Here is a 23,378-nt window from a genome sequence, read left to right as displayed (position 1 = left end):
AACCCTCCAGTGAACACCATAAAAATCAATGCTTTTTCACCATACCACTGATCAAAAAGTGGAATAAAACATAATCAAAAAGTCAAATGTAAATAAAAATGGTATAGCTGAGAATGTCATCTTGTCCCACAAGAAACAAGCCGCCATACAAATCCATCAACAGAAAAATGAAAAAAAATTAAGAGCACTCAGAATAAAGCAATGCAAAAACAATAATTTTTTTCTATAAAATAGTTTATTGATTAACGCACCCAATCATTAAAAAATGATATAAATGTGGTATCGCTATAAAAGGAATGGTATAAAAAAATAAATTCCTGAATTTTGTTCATTTTTCCTCCCAAAATTCGGAATAGAAAGCAATAAAAATAAATGGTTTATGCCCCAAAAATGGTAACAATAAAAAGGTCAACTCATCCCGCAAAAAAAACTAACAAGCCATCACATGACTCTGTCAGGAGAAATACAGAAAAATTATAGCTCTCAAATTGTCACTGCACCTGTAGATAAATTCCTAGAGGGGTGTAATTTCCAAAACAGGGTTACTTAAGGGGATATTCTGCTCTATTAGCACTTAGGGGCTCTGTATATTAAGTCCACAAACTATTCTACGATAATTTGTTTTCCAAGAGACAAATAACGCTCTGTTCCTCCCAAGTCTCGCCTTGTGGCTAAGTAGTACTGTACAGCCACATATAGTGTATTTCCATGTTCAGCAGAAATTGTGTAAAAATTTTGGTGCCATTTTTTTCCAAATCTGCCATTTTTTTTTTAAATCTGGGGCTACAACAAAATGTTTGCGGTAAAAATTGTTTTTTTTATTCACCACCTAATGGTATAAAATTCTGTGAGACACGTGTTGTCAATATGATCACTGAACCCCCAGATGAATTCATTGTGAGGTGTAGTTTGTAAAATTACCGTAGGTCACTCTGCCAATGTGACTTGGCATCCTCAAACCATTCCATCAAAATGCTCACTGTAACATGGTGCTTCTTCCCTCCTCAGCTTTGCCTCAAAAGTAGCTTTCGTCCACATATCAGGTATCGGCACACTCAGGAGAAATTGAACAACATATTTTGTGGTCCATTTTCTCCTATTACCCCTTTTGAAAATTTTATATTTGGGGGCCAAAGTAACATTTTAGTGGAAAAAATGGTAATTTTCCATTGACCGTTGCCAATGTTATTCTTTTCTGTGAATCACCTAACGGTTAAAAATGCTCACTAGACCCCTAGATGAATTCCTCAAGACGTGTAGTTTCCATAATGGTGTCATTTATGGGGGTTTCTGTTGTTTTGGAATGTAAGGGGCTCTTCAAATGTGACACGGCATCCGCAATCTGTTCCAGCCAAAATTGCACTTCAGAATTCAATTGGCACTCTTCCTTTTCGAGCCCTGTTGTACATCACTGTATTCAGGACAAATTGCACAACAAATTGTATGGTCCATTTTCTTTTGTTATCCTTGTGAAAATGACAAATTTCTGGCTGAAACAACATTTGTGCAGGAAAAATGTATTTTTCCATTTTGCTCGGCTCGGTTTTATAAAATTCTGTGAAGCACCAGTGGGTGTTTCTTCCGATCCCTGACGTACACTCAATCAGTAGTTTTCCTACACGTATGGGGTATCGGCGTACTCAGGGCAAATTGCAAAACAATTTGTACAGGTTTTTTTTCCCTTACCCGTGTAAAAATGAAAAATTTGGGGCTAAATGAACATTTTTGTGGGAAAAAATAAGTTTCATTTTTTCCTTCCACATACCGTAGCTTTAATTCCTGTGAAGCACCTAAAGGGTTAATAAACTTTGTGAATGTGGTTTCGAGCACTTGAAGGGGTTTCAGTTTTTCAAAATGGTGTCTCTTTTGGATATTTTCAAATGTGATTTGGGCTCTAAAAAAAAAAATTTTGTGAATTTTGTTGGAAAAATGAGAAACTGCTGATCAACTTTTAACCCTTCTAACTTTCTAATAAAACAAAATCAATGCAGATGTAAACTAGACATGTGGTAAATATTAGTTATAAGTTATTTTTGTACAGCATGACTAACTGGTATAAGGATATAAGAATTGAAAATGTGAAAATTGCAAAATTTTCACCAAAATTCCAGTATTTTCACAGATAAAAGCAAAAAAACTTCTACTTAAATTTACCACTAACATAAAGGACAATGTGTCCCGAAAAACAATCTCAGAATCATACGTTGAAGTGTTCCAGACTTGCTACCACATAAAGTGACACTGGTCGGAATTGCAACATTTGGCCTGGTCATGAAGATGAAAACAGTATTCGGGGTGAAAGAGTTAAGAGGATAAAAACTTTGATGGGAGCATTTCTTTCAGAAACATTGTTCTAGAGATGTGGTATAAGGCTCTGACTTAGGATCAAAAATTCTGATTTTGGATGATCATAGACATTACCACTGATTATGTGCAGGGTTCAGGAATATGTAGTAACTAGATGGTGGCCCGATTCTAACGCATCAGGTATTCTAGAATATGTATGCGTAGTGTATAGCACAGCCCACGTAGTACATTGCGCAGCCCACGCAGTACATTGCGCAGCCCATGCAGTACATTGCGCAGCCCACGCAGTACATTGCGCAGCCAACGCAGTACATTGCGCAGCCAACGCGGTACATTGCGCAGCCAACGCGGTACATTGTGCAGCCCACGTAGTACATTGCGCAGCCTACGTAGTATATTGCGCAGCCCACGTTGTATATTGCGCAGCCCACGTAGCACATTGTGCAGCCCACGTAGTACATTGCGCAGCCCACGTAGTATATTGCGCAGCCCACGTTGTATATAGCACAGCCCACGCAGTACATTGCGCAGCCACGTTGTATATTGCGCAGCCCACGTTGTATATTGCGCAGCCCACGTTGTATATTGCGCAGCCCACTTTGTATATTGCACAGCCCACATTGTATATTGCGCAGCCCACATTGTATATTGCGCAGCCCACGTTGTACATTGCGCAGCCCACGTTGTACATTGCGCAGCCCACGTTGTACATTGCGCAGCCCACGTTGTATATTGCGCAGGCCACGTAGTATATTGCGCAGGCCACGTAGTATATTGCACAGCCCACGTAGTATATTGCGCAGCCCACGTTGTATATTGCGCAGCCCACGTTGTATATTGCGCAGCCCACGTTGTATATTGCGCAGCCCACGTTGTATATTGCGCAGCCCACGTTGTATATTGCACAGCCCACGTTGTATATTGCGCAGCCCACGTTGTATATTGCGCAGCCCACGTAGTATATTGCGCAGGCCACGTAGTATATTGCGCAGCCCACGTTGTATATTGCGCAGTCCACGTTGTATATTGCGCAGCTCACGTATATAGCAATGTGGACATGATATCCCTGTTAAAAAAAGAATTAAAATAAAAAATAGCTATATACTCACCTTCCGTTGGCGCCTGGATCCAGGAAGCGGTTACCGACGCTTGGGATCCACTGAAGCTCCGCCGAGCCGCTCGCGTGGGCCGCCATCGCCGGGAACGGAAGATGGCGGCCGACGAGAGCCGTTCGGCGGACTACGGAGTGTGAGTATAGCAGGTTTTTTGTTTTTTTTAAATTATTTTTAACATTAAAGTTTTTTACTATTGATGCCGCATAGGCAGCCTCAATAGTAAAAAATTGGGGACACACAGGGTTAATAGCAGCGGTTACGGAGTGCGTTACCCGCGGCATAACGCGGTCCGTTACCGCCGGCATTAGCCCTGTGTGAGCGGTGACCGGAGGGGAGTGTGCGGGCGCCGGGCACTGAGTGCGGGGAGTAAGGAGTGGCCATTTTCTTCCGGACTGTGCGCGTCGCTGATTGGTAGTGGGCGTTTTGCTATGAACAATCAGCGACTTGGATTCCATGACAGACAGAGGCCGCGACCAATGAATATCCGTGACAGACAGACAGAAGGACAGACAGACAGACGGAAGTGACCCTTAGACAATTATATAGTAGGTAATAACAATGGAGAAATAAATCAGGGCAATCTGTCACTATTTGTCATCTTCGAGCTTTAAAAGTACACAGCAAAGAACTAATTTAAGGCTAATATTAACAACGTAAAATTCAAGACACTTCAACCCCACCCCTAGGTGCGCCCCCAAATCAGCTTTTTGGAATGGATGACAAGTCACAAGTGTGCTCTAATTTCAGAGTTAATTAATCCTAAAAGTTACAAAAAATGTCAAAGGGCTGTGATAAAGTTTAGATACTGGTGCAGGTTACCAGTGTGTTCTTCAGCAGTGTTCATGATATTTTATTTCTGGGATTCTACTTGGAAAAATGGAGAAACACTCATTAAAATCATCATGATGGAAATGAAAAGGCGATTACAGATGTTTACTACAGGCGCATTATAAGCCAATACAATAGCCCTTCATGGAATAAAAACATTGATTTGTTAATATTTCAATTAAACAGGTCAAGAATTTCAATCGCTCCAGGCTCCAGAGACTAAGCACCTAGTTCTGCTGGCGAGGGTCATGTTTCCACATAATTACCGTCCTTCACAATTTTGCTCAGGTGATCAGTCTGTCGGTCATGGCTTTTTGATAATTATGAAGGCGCATAAACGAAAAATTCACATTAGAATTTTTCAGTGTATTTTAACCCCTTAATGACAGCCAATACGTCTTTTAACTGACCTGAGATATAAGAGACTAGCCTCCCCATACAGGTGACAATCCTGCATCTGTCGGCTGTATTCTATAGCTGACAACTTGCTGTATCAGCCACGATCAGTGTTTGCACCGTCCAAATCTGTTTAACCCCTTAGATGCTGCTGTCAATAGTGACTACATCATTATAAATGGTTAACAGAGTGTGGGGGCTTCCTCTTTATCCCAATCGGTGCCCTCAGATCATGATTGTGTGGTCCTGATGTTTGTTATGGCAATTCACAACCAAATAGCGGCCTTAGAGTCTGACGGCTGTAGTAATCTGTTCAGAAGTTAGAGGCATTTAGGTGGTAAAAATACACATTTTCATTTCTGTCATACCACTCTGCATTAATTCCTGTAAAGCACCTGAATGGTTAATAAACTACCTGACAGCAGTTTTCAATATGTCTAGGGGTGCTGTTTTTAAAATGGTATCACGTTTGGGGGTTTCCCAAAAAATGAGATCCCTAAAGTCACTTCAAACATGGATAAGTCCTTTAAAAAAGAAATTGTGTAAATTTCCTTGAAAATCTGAAAAATTGATGCTACATTTTTAAACCTCATAAAATACAAACAAAACAAAATAACATTTTACAAATGGTGCTGATATAAAGCCGACACGTGGGAAATGTTATTTATTAATGGTTTGCTGTGGTATGACCATCTGGATTAAAGAGATAATCATTCAAATTTAGAAAAGTGCGAATTTTTTAACATTTTACTAAAATGTTTGATACTTTTTATAAATAAACACAAAACATATTGACCTAGATTTACCATCATCATAAAGTATAATGTGTCATGAAAAAACAGTCTCAAAATCACTGGGATTTGTTAAAGCGTTGCAGAGTTATTACCACATAAAGTGACACTGGTCAGATTTCAAAAATTTGGCTCCGTCACTAAGGGGTTAAGACTTAAAAATGTGAATGGTCATTGGCTGTGGAGACTAAAACTCAATTTTGAAAGGCCAGGGCACAAGTGATCCTGGTAATACTCGTTCACGACCATCTGCCCTTCTACCCAGGCAGGCAATCATCCAACATACGAGCAAAATGCTTAAAACAAATCATTATCGGCAGTGTAAACAGATGATGAGCTGCCTGTGTAAACAGATGATGAGCTGCCCGTGTAAACAAATGATGAGCTGCCCGTGTAAACAAATGATTAGCTGCCCGTGTAAACAGATGAACATGCCCGTGTAAACAGATGATTAGCTGCCCATGTAAACAGATGATTAGCTGCCCGTGTAAACAGATGATGAGCATGCCCGTGTAAACAGATGATTAGCTACCCGTGTAAACAGATGAGCTGCCCGTTTAAACAGATAATGAGCTGCCCAGTGTAAACAGATGATGAGCTGCCCGTGTAAACAGATGAGCATGCCCGTGTAAACAGATGATGAGCTGCCCGTGTAAACAGATGATTAGCTGCCTGTGTAAACAGATGATGAGCTGCTCGTGTAAACAGATGATTAGCTGCCTGTGTAAACAGATAATGAGCTGCCCGTGTAAACAGATGATGAGTTGAATGTGTAAACATGATCAGCTGCCCGTGTAAACAGATGATGTGCTGCCGATTACCGGATGTGTTTGTGTGCGGTATGATCACATTATGGATCATTCTCTGAGGGTGGGATTGTGGACCATGCCGTGTAAACCCATCAGAAGACAATATTTTGCTTGTCTCAAAGGAATGGACATTTTTACCAAGAAAACTCTTTCCATATTTCCAAATGGGCAGTCATTAATTTCTATAGCCGTCATGTTGGGTTATGATCAAGCATTGTGTATTCCCAGGACAGAAATGCGAGAATAACATTCCGATTTCTGCCGCAGATTTGCTGTGAATGACAAGGACTAGCCCCACAGTCAATCAGTGGGGCTAATCCCGGACTTTGTAGGTAGCAGAATGTGGTGTTTCAACAGAAAATTATAAGTGTGATAGCAATTGGGATAAAAATTAACTTTTATTAGTAAATTAATTTTTTTAAAATCCGGATAAACAGGCTGAGCAACCCAAAGTGCACTTTGGGTTGCGCAGACCATTTATCCTGATTTTTTAAAAATAATTTACTAATAAAAGTTCATTTTTATCCCAATTGCTAATACCTGACTTTCTTGCATAGCTGATCTTTGAAATCGTGTTTTCTACTGCTGAACCGATTTGGGTGCAGAATATGAGCCAAAATCTGTGTGTGATGCTACATTTTTTCTGCAGAAGAGCCTGCATGGCTGGCCTCAACATCTTTGCTGAAAAACACTAAAAGTCCTAAATGGCATCAAAAAATGTAAAGTACGATATGGACACTTTGTATGTGCTCGCCGTCCATCATGATGATACAACAATTGGACACATAGATTTAGAAGTTGTACAAACGCATATATAAGCAGAAATACACTATGCTACACTTGGGGGCAAATTTTTTGCATATTAAAATGACTACTGATTGTGTCTTAAAGCATACTTGACTTTTCATACAAAATGTGTAGAAAAGATTGCTCCCACACTCCACAAGAGGTTAAAATAGCTTTCTGTCCACATATCAATCTAGTATGTCCCAATGCTCATTCTTGATAACTTGCTATCCACTCTTTTTAAGTCATCGGTTCTTCATCTGAATTCTGCCAGAACTATGGGTGCTGGAGCAGCCTTTCCTTCACATTAAAACATGCATAATTTCTAAATGAGTGGTTTTTTTCAAATAAAATGGAAAAATGTCTTTCAGCTTCTGATCTGTTCTGTGTTCAGCTGTGAATAAAATATGGCGATAAGAGATTCCCAAATCATTGCATTCTTGTTTTCTTTACATTTTACGCTTTTTTTGTAGTTGGGGTTGTGGGGGTTGTATATTATGTGCACAGCAGATCTGTATCCACAGAGGGCAAATACAACAGAACAAGAGCTGGAGAGCATCCAGATTAGTAGCCAAGATGCGTGTGTACTAATCAGGAGAACAGATTACAACCTACCATCATCTGTGGAGCGGTACTGTCACTTTAATACCGCAGGAACAGAGCTCAAATCTAATGCACAGATATTTGTAATAAGTTGTTATAAAGCTGTAGGAACAGATTAATTAAAGGGAAGAGAAATGTGAAGAAACACCAGGAGACCGCAGAACGACCCGAGGCTGATCTCTAAGCCTCCGCAGAGTACAGTGCGACGTGGAGGAGGATTGCAGAAACACCGGATAAAATAGAATAGAAAGAATGGAGGAAACAAATAGAAGGTTTATAAGTGAAAGGATCTGTTCCTAGCAAATAATCTGCTCTGCCAGTCACTGGAGGCTACACAGCAATCGCTATCATTGCTAGTCGTCCTTGGTTTATAGCTCTGTGCACACAACAGACTTTTCTGCTGCTCATGCTACAACATGGATTTTTAATAGAAAAACTGCCCACCCGAGCCAGCACTGGCCTGAATACAGTCACAAGTCTCTTTTCACAATGGTCCAAATCATCAGCTATAAGACACATGTGGCCAGCCAGTCTAGTGTCATACAAGTCCATCGAGCTCAACTTATAGCCTAACATGTTGATCCAAAGGAAGGCAAAAAACACCACTAATAGCTCCATACTAGGGGATAAACTCCTTCCCGATGCCACACATGGTGATCAGAATAGTTCTCTGGATCAGTGTCCCATCACAGGATCTAGTGCCCATAATCTGAAATATTATATATTTCTAGAAAGGCGTCTAGTCCTCCTTGAATTTAAGTGGTGAATTAAGCGATCATTACCACATATGTGAGTTCCATAGTCTCGCTGCTCTTACAGTGAAGAATCCGCGCCTGTTATTATGCTTAAACCTTCTTTCCTCCAGACATAGAGGATGCCCCCTTGTCCCCGTCTCAGGTCTACGAGTAAAAAGATCATTACTAGTGATGAGCGAGTGCTCGTTGCTTTGCTGGACCCCCGAGCATGCTCGAGAAATCTCGCATAACGAGTATACTCGCTCATCACTAATCATTATACAGATCTCCGCACTATCCTCTCCTATATTTGTACATTGTAGTAAGATCGCCCCTAACACTGATATGATACAGTCATGTGTAGATTATACAAGTTTTTGATGCCCTTCTGCTGCAGAAACACACTATAAGCGCATGTGCATTTTTACCTGCATCTAATGCAAGTCTATGGGGAAATCTGCACAGAAAACTCAACGTACCGGCAAGAGAGAATGACATTTTGCGGATTTGGAACACGCACCCCAGGTCAGTGTACACCGAATAAAAAAAGAAGCACAGAGGGCAGGAGATTTCTATTAATCCCACTGTGTTTTTCCTGCCAAAAGATGCAGAAATTTCTGCCCCAAATACTTAATGTGTGCACAGATGCTAAAGAGCTGAGTTTTTGATGCAGCGTCACAAACTGATCATGGGCATAAAGCCTAAGGCCGGGGTCACACTTACGAGTGTGATGTGAGAAACTCGCCTCAATACCTGGCACTGCCGCCAGCTCTCGGGAACAAAGCCTTCAGCTGCATAGAAATACATGCAGGTCCCGAGTGCCGGCGGCAGTGACGGGTATTGAGGCGAGTTTTTCGCATCACACTCGCAAGTGTGACCCCGGCCTAAGGGGGAAAATTCCTTCCCAACTCCACATACGTCAATCAGGCTAGTTCTCTGGGTCAACGTCCATCACAGAATCTAGTGTCAATAACTTGTAATGTATTGTTCCAAGGTGCTCTAGGATTAGCAATGTCTTAGGCCGGTTTCACACGTCAGTGGCTCCAGTACGTGAGGTGACAGTTTCCTCACGTACCGGAGACACTGACACACGTAGACCCATTAAAATCAATGCATCTGTGCAGATGTCATTGATTTTTTGCGGACCGTGTCTCCGTGTGCCAAACACGGAGACATGTCAAGTGTTCGTGGGAGCGCACGTATTACACGGACCCATTAAAGTCAATGGGTCCGTGTAAAACACGGACCGCACACGGATGCTGTCCGTGTGCAGTCCGTGTGCCGTGCAGGAGACAGCGCTACAGTAAGCGCTGTCCCCCCCACATGGTGCTGAAGCCGCCATTCATATCTTCTGTGCAGCAGCGTTTGCTGCATAGAAGATATGAATAATAGTGTTTAAAATAAAGATCCATCTGTCCGCCGCCCCCCCACCCCCTGTGCGCCCCCCCCCCCCCCGCTGTTCTGAAAATACTCACCCGCTTCCCTCGTTGGCTGACGCTGCTTCCTGTCCTGGCTGCTGCATCTTCTACTGTATGCGGTCACATGGGGCCGCCGATTACAGTCATGAATATGCGGCTCCACCTCCCATAGGGGTGGAGCCGCCTATTCATGACTGTAAATGAGCGGCCCCACGTGACCGCATACAGTAGAAGGCGCGGCCAGGACAGGACACTGCGAGGGAGGCGGGTGAGTATTTTCAGAACAGCGGGGGGGCGCACAGGGGGTAGGGGGCCGGCGGACAGATAGATCTTTCTTTTAAACACTATTATTCATATCTTCTATGCAGCAAACGCTGCTGCACAGAAGATATGAATCGCGGCATCAGCACGATGCAGGGGACAGCGCTAAACTTTAGCGCTGTCTCCTGCACGCTCCGTGTGGTACCCACTCGGCACACGTGTGCCGCACGTATGGCCTACATGAGGGCACGGATAACTCCGGTACCGATTTTTTCCGGTACCGGAATTATCTGGACGTGTGGGACAGCCCTTAGACTGCCTATGCACAGAGAAGTGCTGTGCCCCATTCAGATAATAGAAAAAGGGGCATGGGAATAATCAAAGTACCCCAAAAATTGGGCACCAGGTATATGTACTCATAATTGCTCACCTACTGTCACAAATCTTGATGTAAAACTGGAGGTAAGCTTTAAAGGGAAAGCATTTCCCCTAAGCATATTGGTGAAACACTCATTAAAAATGCAGGATCCATGGTTTTTTTTACATACCATACATATTAATGGCAATAATTCCAGATATATCGAAACAGCATACATGGCCAATACTGTGCATTCATATGTCATTTTATTTCCCTGCTGATTAATGTCATGCAATTAATAGCATGAACATGGTAAATGGGCAGCACGGTGGCTCAGTGGTTAGCACTGCAGCCTTGTACCCCTGGGGTCCTGGGTTCAAATCCCACCAAGGACAACATCTGCAAAGAGTTTGTATGTTCTCTCCGTGTTTGTGTGGGTTTCCTCCAGGTTCTCCGGTTTCCTCCCACATTCCAAAGCCATACTGATAGGGAATTTAGATTGTGAGCCCCATTGGGGACAGCGATGATAATGTGTGCTAACTGTAAAGAGCTGCGGAATATGTTAGCGCTATATAAAAATAAAGATTATTATTATTATATGACCGAGCATTCCCTAATGTAAGCAGTTTACCATAAGGCTACAATTCTGCCATTGTAATGCATGTGTACATCGAGCGTCAGTCGTCAGGTTTGTATGGCACGCGCGTCATGGCATTAGTGTCAGCGTCCAGAGATGTATGCTAATTTTACATAGGAGGAATGGAAGAAAAAAGTTAGACAGCGAACAGCAAGAAGCGGCATGACAGCCAGGCAGGGACCTGAGAAAGATAGACATGTGCAAGCTCCAAAGCCTTATATCCAAAATGGTTTTTAAAGCAGGAAGGGAAAGGGGCAGAACATGGCAAACTGTAAGGTACGGTCCTTATCTGCTCTCACATTCTGCAATTCTGCATGAGAAATATTATTTGTCATTATGGAGGGATTTGAACCCATGCTGCTAAACACACCGCCCTGATTTGAAAACGGATGCGTTATGGGAGCAGCGACCAAAACAGCTCTCCTCCTCCTCCTCAGCCAAAAGCAATTTCTTTTTCTAATTTTAGTTATGCACAAGCCTGCGGGCATCATGAGCGTTTAGTAATTAGTTTTATAATTACTGCTGTTTTGCTCGCTGTCATTCAATTTTTCTTACAGCCCGGCCCGGGAATGCAATGTCTCTTGCCCACAGCTGTGGAAATTGCTCTACGATTAGAAAGCAAAAAAATAAATAAAAGAAACAGGGAGATAACGAACAGCAACAGTCTTTGTTGGGTGAGATATGATGCCAAATTTTGCCTGTTCCAGTTAACCCCTGAAACAAAAAGAAATGATTCGCCTAGGGCTGTGAAACAAATGCATAAAGATATTGTACTGGGCTGAATCCTTCACACATTTCTCACGTTCATGCTCCATTCTGATTATATATTCTGATGAATATTATTACTTCTCAGGAGTTTGTATCAGGACTAAGAGATGGATGGGTATGTCCTCCTCAAAAGCATTCTCTCCACTGTCCTGGAATGTGGCCGACACCGACATGTGGATCTGAAAAATTGTCATCAACTAATTGTAAAAAAGAAGCTGATGAAAGGGGAGTACTGGACCTACAAGTGACCCTGCACTTTATACAGAAACAAGCCAAGAGAAAACACAAAATGAGCATATACCCTATATTATGACACAGGGTAAGGTTTCAATACTAGAGGTTAGGACCATCCCAAATATGGTTACACCTTGACACTGGTGGGATGGTTTTTCTCTTTTTTTTTTTTTTATAAAAAAACCCTGTGTTTTACGAAGTACCAAATGTTATTTATGTGCACTATTGCTTTTACTTGTTTACTTACAGCAAAATGTTTGTTTATTTTGTTTGTCTTGGGTTTTGTCTGTTTGATGGCCAATGTGAACATGTTTCTATTTTGCATGCATACCAACTTGTTCTCCAGTTCATTTTTCTCAGTATCCTCTCCACTAGCTGTGTTTATGTTTGGGACCCAGTCCTGTTCAGCCTTTATTCACACAGGATTTCACTACGACGCAAGGTAAGGTTTTCATTTTAGAGGTTAGGACCATCCTAAATTTGGGTACACCTTGATGTTGGTAGGATTCCTTTCACACTTTTTTTTTTAAATCAAATACGGTGCTTACTAAACAATGTTATTTATACAATCTATTTCTATATTAGTTTCTTTTATTTCTGTTTTGGGTTTTGTCTGTTTGATCGCCAGTGTGAACATGCTCCTATGCGTTGCATACATACCAACTTGTACTCTAGTTTATTTTTTTTCGGTTTACCCTATGCTAAGTAAAAAAATAAATAGTAAATGAAAAAACCAGAGGGCACTTAAGGCCCCGTCTCACTTAGCGACGCTAAAGCGATCCCGACAATGATACGACCTGTCAGGGATCGTTGCTGCGTCGCTATGTGGTCGCTGGTGAGATGTCAAACAGTGAGATCTTCCAACGATCGCAGCTGCGATCTCACTGTTTGACATCTCACCAGCGACCTGTACAACGATGTCACATGGGAGCTATTATGACGATTCAGTGTCTGAGTCGTCAACGAGGTCGTTGGTAAGGTGTCAAACACAGCGATGTGTGCTACCCAGCGGGACCTCAACGATCAAAAAAGGTCCAGGCCATTCTGACACGACCAGCGATCTCACAGCAGGGGCCTGGTCGCTGCTACGTGTCACACATAGCGAGATCGCTACTGAGGTCGCTGTTGCGTCACAAAACTTGTGACTCAGCAGCGATCTCGCTAGCGACCTCGCTTAGTGTGACGGGGGCTTTACTTAACACTATCTTGATAAAAAAAAAAAAAAAAGCATGAAAGCCATCCCTCTCCAACAAGGTGTACCCAATCGGGATGGCCTCTAGTATTAAGATCTCACCCTGTGTCAGCCGATCTCAATGAAGATAAGGGCAGAGCAAGACCAGGGACTAATTGGTTAGAAACCTGTCCATCGAAAGCAATATAGATGAAATGTCTAGAACAAAAAGGTATAGATGAAATGTCTAGAACAAAAAGGCGGACCCTAGTCCAAGTCCTAGTACAAGAAAGTACAGCAAAACCAAAGATATGAGCCAAAGCATTACACAGAAGTAGGCGGATGGTCAGACAGCTGGGGAATGAACAGTCCCCCAGAAAACGATTCATATGAGTCTATGTTGACTGTTATACTAGAAGACTGGCAACTATCGGATGACTTCTTTCTAGAAAACGATAGCCCGCCATCCATTGGTTGAGATATTTTAACTATTCTGGCAAAAGTGGTTGATCCAACCACCAAAACAAATTGATGAAGCTTTTCAATAGATAGAAAATCACTGCATGGTTATTGATCCTTGGCTGATGACCACTGACTCCATTAGACAGTGACTACCTGTGGGCACCCAGAGCTGAGAGCCAGCAGTAGCAGCTATTCCAAAGCTTGAAGAAAACACCTAAAGGTGAGCGTAACACCATGGGGGAAGTAGCGTCTCCTCACACTGGTCTCTCTCACCCTTTTACTGACAGTTTTACCCTATGAGTACTTTTCCTCTTCTTTACCAGTTCCTAAATCCTCGATGGATTATGTGACATTGGTCGTTAACATTTTATCAACTTTTGACTAACATGTATCGCCACCCAGAGAAGCCCATAGACTTTAGATAGGTGCCAGCCGTACGAGCATTTGGCCAACAGCTATGTCTCCTTACCCCAGACCTCATACACATGCACGCTTGGTCAAACATGTATATTCTATAGGGAGGGGAGAGTGAGTCACTGCCAGGCTCCTATCCTAATTATTAGGGGAAACCCAATTACCATGTACACACACATGAATGGACACTGCAGAGCTCTTATCTATTCATTTATTTCTTCTTTTAGTAACCTTTCCTGTAACCATGAAAACTGGTCATCCTCTACATCTAGAGAAAAAAGGTTCAATCATCCTAGCCCGGGATTATTTACTGTAAGAGCAGTGAGACTATGGAACTGTCACATCAATGTCATGGGGTTGATTTGGTAAAGGCATTTTAGAGGGGTCTGGACGTTTTTCCTGAAAGATGAAATATTACCCGTTCTGGTCATCTTATGGGTGCTGGATTGCTGGTGATTCATCCACAGATTTTCTGGTTGCCATATTTTTCACCTGTAATAGGCTCCTGCCTGCCTCTGAATATACACTTTATGAATTTAAGTTGAAGGTGATGGACCTGTTTCCATTATCTATTAACTACACCTGTGTAACAGACAGGTCTGTAATCCCCCATGCACCAAGACCTTCCATAAAATACTTGTATCACTGGTCTAAGCTGCAATACCAGACATGGCCATGTACAAAGACAAGAATGGTGCTGTTTTGGGGTGGTAAAAACTCAAAAAGATCTCTTTAAATTAGGTTTTTATATTTTAGGAGGATGTTATAAGCTACAACTAGAGAAATACTGTAACTTCTTGCACTTTAAGATCACTTATTAGTAAAATTATTACAAAATATTACAGTAGAGCTAAACAGCATCTAATTCGTGAATGTAGCATTGAATATCTAAATAGTACCGTACTTGCATTTGGTATGGGGAAAAACTGCAAAGAACTGTGGGATCCTATATGACATAAATTGTGAACTGGCTACGTAGGGGTTAAAGCAGACAGCTTATGTTTGCAGCGCTGTCAGTCAATAAGCACGGCGGACTCATTAATCTGCCATCTTTGTTTACCTCATTGCACAGCCTGATTAAATGAATGATTGCTGACAGCTCTATGCATTTTTATTGTGCATACCCCCGACAGCAAAGAACCGTTTAATGTCAGCTAGTATGGAGCGAAGAAAGGAAAGACACTGGAGCTGTGACGGCAGCCTTCCAGACTCTGAACACTTCTGAGATTACGGCCCGAAGTATGAAGAAAAGTTCTTGGGAAAAGATCCCAACACTTACAATCACACAGAAGTGTATGATGCTTTCTGCAATCTGCCCATTCAGGAGAGTTCAAAGGAAAGTAATGGGTCATGGCCAAGATATAGGAACATGGCAATATGCATTGTACCCCTGTGATATCCTCTATAACATGAGGGGAAGCAATTAACTCTCCAATGCGAGACACCAAACTGCTGCGGGGGCCAAGCCAACATCCCAAACGTAATTCTGATCATATTCTTATTTTATATCAATTTTATTACTTACTATTCAGTAGAATTAAGTATGATAGTTCGATGCTACTGCTATACCATGTTAAAATAAGACTGATTGTAACATGCATTCTTACCTAAAACAGCTAATCAAAGCCATACAAGGTACTGATTTTTGTAAAGTTTAGAATCGTACTGCTCCTGTTATTAATCCCTTATTCCTTGATCAACCACTCCCCGCAAACAGTTTGATGCCCCTATAGTACCCAACACACAGTACGATGCACCTATAGTATCAATACACACAATATGATGCCGCTATAGTATTCAACACACAGTATGATGCCCCTATAGTATCACACACATAATATGCCCCTATAGTATCCAACACACAGTATGATGCCCCTATAGTACCCAACACACAGTATGATGCCCCTATAGTACCCAACACACAGTATGATGCCCCTATAGTATCACACACATAATATGCCCCTATAGTATCCAACACACAGTATGATGCCCCTATAGTACCCAACACACAGTATGATGCCACTATAGTATTCAACACACAGTATGATGCCCCTATAGTACCCAACACACAGTATGATGCCCCTATAGTACCCAACACACAGTATGATGCCCCTATAGTACCCAACACACAGTATGATGCCCCTATAGTACCCAACACAGTATGATGCCCCAATAGTACTCAACACACAGTATGATGTCCCCACAGCACCTCACACAAGTATGATGCCCTTACAGACCCCGATACAAGCATGATGTCCCCACACAGTAAGAAGCCCCTACAGCCCCCATATAGTATGAGGTTACCACAGTTCCTCACAAAAGGTGGTGATGACCCCAGAGACTCCCAACACAAAGTAATATGTCCCCACAGCACCTTACACAAGTACGATGCCCTTACAGACCCCTCTACAAGCATGAGGTTCCACGTACGATATGAGGCCCATACAACTCCCACATAGTATAATGTTACCACGGTTCCTCACAAAAGATTCCCCCACATCTTCCCAACACACACTATAATGGGCCCCACCCTCTACACACACACACTCACATTATGATACCCTCACAACTTCCTATACTTACGTTGGCCTCCATAGTCCTCCACATACAAATGGATGGACCCCACAACCCTATATACAAAAATGATGGCCCTGGCACAGTTTCCCACAAATACAGAATAATAATGGAAGTAAAAAAAGAAAAAAGTCGAACTACTCACCTAACCCAGTCTCCTCAATGCTGTTCTCCGGTCTGTGCAGCGTGTGGACTGAGACTAGACATCATTAGATTGCGCCTGCTGTGCTAAGACTCAGGCTGCACAGGCTGGATGACGGAAGAGGGAACCGACGGGTCCTTGTTCCACCATTTTCTTCACAGGCATCGCTATCTTTTAATTGAGACACTGGGCAGAGGGACAGCCGAATGGTGTGATACACCACTGTTTCCAGCCCTTTGGCTCTCCCCATCTGAGGGCTGGACAGAAACAGCTGAAGGGCCGCATACGGCCTCAGTCCACACTCTGCCCGGGTCTGCTCTATAACATCAGTATTAGATAAGCCTAAGAGGCAGACTTATACCAAATAATGAAAATATATATTTTTTTCTCTTCTGCTAGTTTGTTCTAATTTGTATAAAGTGCACTGAACGTGTCATTTTTATGAGAATACGTGCTCAAAATTATACTTACATTGTAGTAATTAGAACTAAGAACCAAAAATTGGCACGAAACACATAAAAATAATAACACATAATGAGAGTCAAACTGCTGAACAGAAAAAGAGAAAAAAACTATAAGGCTACGTTCACATTTGCGTTGTGCGCCGCAGCGTCGGCGCCGCAGCGCACAACGCAAACAAAAACGCGGCAAAACGCACGCTAAAACGCTGCGTTTTGCGCCGCATGCGTCGTTTTTGGCCGAAAGTTGGACGCAAAAAAAATGCAACTTGATGCGTTTCTTGCGTCCAACGCTTGCGGCCATGCGGCGCAAAACGCAGCACAACGCATGTCCATGCGCCCCCATGTTAAATATAGGGGCGCATGACGCATGCGGCGCCGCTGCGGCGCCCGACGCTGCGGCGCTGACCGCAAATGTGAACGTAGCCTTACTGACATGCCTCTCGGCCTCACTTTTAGCAGAATTTCTCATCTAGTTCAAGATCAAAGTTCCACTTTAATCACGTTTTTTTAGGATGTAAACTTATGAATCTGTGTTTTAGTAAAACCATTTAAAGAGTGTAAGTGGTATTTTCCATAGGACTGTGATTTCATGGCTTTTTAGGTGGTCATGAACATAAACATTTTAGGAGGTTGTCCAGGACTGTGATACCGATGACCTAGTGCATCACTAGCATATCTCAGTGGGGGTCGACAAGCGGCCCCTCCATATCAGCAGTATCAGCGGTGGCCGGATGTAAACAATGTATGGTGGCAGCTCTGTACACTATGTAGTAGCCATTCTCGGTACTGCAGATCTGATCACAATCACTTTGATAGGAATTGACCTGCAGTACCCAGGTATGACATAGTAAGTGGAGCTGTGCTGTTCTGGCTACATCCAGTCAATGCTGATCGTGGGGGTGTCCAGTATCCGATCCCCACCGCTCCAATACAGAATATCAACCCTAAGGATATGTTATCAATCATAGTCCTGGACAACCCTTTTGGTGCCAATGTCTACAAAGTTGTCTTATGATTTTTTTCATACCACTTTAGTTACAAATTCTAGCACTTTTATATTGAAGCACCTTTGACAGATGTGTTGGGAGGTGGGCCTTCCATGCGTAGGTTCCATGGCGGGTCTCCCTGGTTGGCAAAATCTCTCATCTTTAGGTAGCTGATGGTCAATCGAATGATGGAGGCCTTATCCAGTTGACTGGTGATGGCTGCAGGGAGAGGAAGCAGTTTGGCAAGCTCGTAAAACTCGAAATTTTCCTTTCCACGTCGAGAACGGGCAGCATCCCTGGATTTCTCTTTTCTCAGGGCTTGTAAACTGTGGAGAGAAACAAATCTAGTAAAGAGTTCATCTAATATATGAACATGACTTTCTATACATGCAAACTCATCCATAGGTATGGTCTACAAAGCTTCAGAAATATGCACTCTAAATAATTAATACAGAGAAGATTCCTGAAGTTATTCATGTAGATGACATCATATTTTCAGCTAAATAACGTATCTGAGATAACTTGGGGTTCAGCGGAAAATTATTATAGAATTTAATGGAGGAAATATACAAAATTGCATAAAACAGCAAAATCTTATGAAAACGGATGACTTTATCTAGGGTTCATAAAAAATGTGACACATGCTTGATTTTCTGGAACTGCGGGATTGTTTTCAATAGAAATACCCACTGTAACTGAGCAAATCCGCTGCGGAGCTGCAGCACAGCAAGAGCAAACCAGAAATCCAAGGGTACATACATGTCATAAATACACAAGAAGCTCTCCTAGTTTAATAAACTTTAACAAACTCTCTGAAAGTAGTGGACAACTTCTTTGACTTTTCCAGTAGTCCAGAGGGGTATAAAAATAGTAATAAAAAAATAAAAGAAATCTTCTCACCTACCGGACCTCCGTTGCACCTTTATAGTGCTCACTATGCCCCTCACCATGCAGAGGGCATCAGGTGGCCGCTGCAGCCAATCAGCATTCAGACTCAGACCGCGTTCACAGTATGTTTTAGCCACACGCCAGTGGCTCCATTGGGGCATCCGTTTAAAGTCTTGAAAAATAGGATTAAAACTTTGAATTTAACTAAGCAGACTTTGGATTCTGTTTGACCTCATTTTTGGCATTGTGTGCCTTCATCAGGTTGGCACAAAAATGAAGTCAACCACAATTTTCTGCCCTCCTGAAAAAGATAATGTGGTCAGACAAAGCACAAAGTGACTCCTTCTGCTTTGTTAAAGTCGATGGCCCAGTCAGCAGATGCACATTAATTTTTCAGAGCTCAGATGGATGCCTCAACAAAGCCAGTAATGTGACATTTGGTTAAAATGTGATGGGACATAGTCTTAGCCAACAGAAAGCCCCCTCGTCTGGCTCAGATGAAGTCAATCTGCTGCAACGGTACATATAAAGCGTCACGCTGAAGAAGAAGTCAGGAGATTGTTGGGAGACATGACTGGTCATTCTTTTTATTTTTCCACTACCCTGAGTCCAGCAATAACCTCAAACTAGTGGACAACTCCTTTCAAGTGGTTCTGTTAGGTGTGTTATGAGTCCTGCATAACCCCACATGCAGAGTGATTGACAGCTCCTCCTGGATGAGTTTCTATACAGTGAGAACTATCAATCACCGCTTGTAGGCAAAGAAATCAGGTTGTCTCTGAGCCCGGGCAGCATTTTTTTTTTTTTAATGAAAATATTAACCCAATTCATAGAAACTATGTATTCCTTCTATACTCGGTGTCCCTAGATAGGAGAGCATAGTAGAGAAAGTGCAGTGCGGTAAGACACTCATCTCAAGAAAAGTCACCTAAAATTCATCCAAGAAGCCAACTAGAGCTTCCTAAGCTCGGACACCATTGACATACATTAGTTGAAAAACTTCTTGTCATCCATACACTCTGAACAACTCCTTTTTTAACTCTTTTTATTTATGGATTACACAGAATAGAGATACAAGTTTGCAAGAAAAAGATGCACACGGCGGATAAGGTCTCGGCAATCAGGAGTATAACCGAATATTTGCAGAGCAACGATTTAGGGTTAACTTCCCGGAAAGCCACATGTTGCTGTCTCTTTACATGTAGAGTGTCAGACTTGCACCAGGTTATGGATTTTCCTGAGCACACCTTCTGCTAATCAATTACTCCAGCCTGGGAGACGAAGAGGCTGCTCAGCATCCCAACTCCCCCATCAAAAATTCATCAAAGGCCGAAGTTCTGTAGCTTTGAAGCCTCCCTGCACCTCTCGTGTTTCGATGTCTAGCGATCAGAGGCACCACCCGTCGCTCCCTACCCTGGCCTCTGTAATGGGAACGCTTGTTCTAACATGCTGAGCTTTCGAGGCATCTAACGGGAGAACAAGTGCAAAGGGGCCACTGCTGGGACTCCTTAGGAAACCATGGTGCTAGTCATATTAACCATCTCACAGCCAAAACACCTGACACACAATCCTATAAAAGGCTAGAACTGTCAGTGAGTCTAAGGAGAGCCAAATATTTACTAATAGTGCCTGGATTCGGGAAAATTTACTAAACTAAAAATTACTTAGAATGATAGAATGTTAGAGTTGGAAGGGACCTCCAAGGTCCTTGTGTCCAACCCCCTGCTCAATTCAGGATTCACAAAACCATCTCAGACAGATGTCTGTCCAGCCTCTGTTTGAAGACTTCCATTGTAGGAGAACTCACCACCTCTCGTGGCAGCCTGTTCCACTCATTGATCACCTTCACTGTCAAAAAGTTTTTCTTAATATCTAATCTGCATCTTCTCTCTGAACTGTGCAATGAGTGACAAACCCGAAAGTGTGGCCTTTTGTACAGTATGACCAGCTCCTATCTAATGTCAACACACACCATCATTAATTGGATTGCACCCTTTGGACAATGCCTAAAGGTACCTTCACACTAAACGATTTACCAACGATCACGACCAGCGATACGACCTGGCCGTGATCGTTGGTAAGTCGTTGTGTGGTCGCTGGGGAGCTGTCACACAGACAGCTCTCCAGCGACCAACTATGCCGAAGTCCCCTGGTAACCAGAGTAAACATCGGGTTACTAAGCGCAGGGCCGCGCTTAGTAACCCGATGTTTACCCTGGTTACCAGCGTAAACGTAAAAAAAAAAAACAGTACATACTCACATTCCGGTGTCCGTCAGGTCCCTTGCCGTCCGCTTCCCGCACTGACTGTGTCAGTCCCGGCCGTAAGGCACAGCACAGCAGTGACGTCACCGCTGCGCTCTGCTTTTACTTTACGGCCGGCACTCACAGTCAGTGCGGGAAGCAGACGGCAAGGGACCTGACGGACACCGGAATGTGAGTATGTACTGTTTGGTTTTTTTTACGTTTACGCTGGTAACCAGGGTAAACATCGGGTTACTAAGCGCGGCCCTGCACTTAGTAACCCGATGTTTACCATGGTTACAAGTGAAGACATCGCTGGATCAGTGCGATTGCTATCCGTGAAAAACACGGATAGAACTTGTGCGTAAAAAATTGATTTGTGAATGAGCCATGACCAAATTTCTAGTATGACTGCTGTGTTTTTCATGAATAACGCTTGTGACTGTAACATTGTATGGGACTGTGCACCTTTCAAAATTTAACTTCAGGCGGTGTGCGAAAAAAATCGGAGACATGTCCAATTTTGATCAAAAGTATCAGATCAAAATCGGCAATGCAAGTCTGAAGGTCCGTGAAAACAATCTGACAAAACTTGGTTGGCATCCAAGTGCGCTCTGATTTTCATAGGCTGACAAAAAGGAGAAAGTGGAGAAACTTTCTTTTTTCTCTTGTCTCGTATGACAAAAATTGATGTTACTTTGATCAAAGTCTGATGAGAATTAACGGTCTGTTTTTCCTGCATGTGGAGAAATTGGTGGTGTGAACCTAACCTTATACAGTGCTCATTCTGTATAACATAGGGCAGGACAGGTCCTCCGGAGTGAGAGGTCCTCATAGCTACTCCACTCTCATGGATAGATGATCACCCCCCTCAATAACTAAGAAATCTTTATTTAACAATGTATCAAAAATTGGGATTTGTAAAGTGGATAACAGAAACGGATGAATTGAGAGGACGAAGGTAAAACCCTAAAATGTTGCTGTGTATTTTAAGTCATATGTAAAGCTTTATAAATGGTTCCCTACCACTCATTCCCACCCCAACAGAAAACAAGCTGGATATATGATCCAATATCTCAAAAACAAATCAGATACATTTTTGTCTACAGCACTTAATGGGATGTAAGATACACCTCTCCATGTTTTTAATCCGAAATATGGGATGAAAAACTAGGTCTTTGGTTTTCCGCTTTGTTGTCCATCACTTAACCGGAGAAGATGGGAAAGCATGTTGCACTATTTTGTCCCATTTTGTTTTGGACTCTATGACAGGGACTTTAAGGGACACGAGAACAAGGAATAACAAGAAGCTCCGTGGTCCATAACCAGCAGTAACAGGTGGAAGTGCTCCAATTATCTGTTTGGGATTAAAACATTTTCTTCTCCAAAGAGAACATGTATGTTTGTATCCACCATAGTTTCCGATTGTGGTTTTCCATAAATCTTAACCAAATCTAGCTGCCACCCGGTAGAAACGCCCGGGGGAGAATATTAACTAATGTTGTATTGGCTAGACAGAAAGGCTTACACTCCATGTTTCTGGCTGACGACCCTCCGTGTTGCTGTCAGCACGGTACAGCTGTGTTCTTTCGCCCCGTGCTCTGTTGTTGCTGATTGGATTTGACATGTGAAGCAGTGGAAGGAGGGGGGGCTCCTGACCTGAGTGAGGGTCGCCCGGTACGTCAGGTGTCAGTGAGGTAATGGGACGTGACACCTCTATTCTGCCCATCTTGTAGCTCAGACCTGGCTAGTGATAATTGCATTTATTTGCAGATTTTTACCTATTTGTCTGTTTAGCAAAAAGCTGAAAGGATTAAATGTGTGTCAGGACCTCTCCTTTAGTGGGCGCACTTAAGAAATAATAGAAAAGCGATGCCAGGAAGGTATTAAAGGAAACCTGTCATGTCCAGAAAAGCGATTTATCAGCAGATATAGGGATAATTTGCAGGTTACTAACGATTAAACCTTGTGGAGACGGCTTACTGAAGTAGGG

At 42.6% G+C, this 23,378-nt stretch overlaps 1 protein-coding gene across 12 annotated transcripts in view; it reads right to left on the bottom strand.

Annotated features, from left to right (window-relative positions):
• NPAS3 (neuronal PAS domain protein 3) overlaps nt 1-23,378 on the bottom strand; it is a 616,056-nt gene that overhangs the window by 331,902 nt on the left and 260,776 nt on the right. For all 12 annotated transcript variants that reach the window (XM_077261116.1, XM_077261131.1, XM_077261123.1 and 9 more), the window contains one exon: nt 18,337-18,581. In XM_077261116.1, coding sequence (XP_077117231.1) covers nt 18,337-18,581 — 245 coding nt within the window. The remainder of the gene's footprint in view (nt 1-18,336; nt 18,582-23,378) is intronic.

Source organism: Ranitomeya variabilis, chromosome 1 (genome assembly GCF_051348905.1).
Source record: "Ranitomeya variabilis isolate aRanVar5 chromosome 1, aRanVar5.hap1, whole genome shotgun sequence".
Lineage (NCBI taxonomy): Eukaryota > Metazoa > Chordata > Amphibia > Anura > Dendrobatidae > Ranitomeya > Ranitomeya variabilis.
This window is presented reverse-complemented; position numbering and strand designations above follow the sequence as displayed.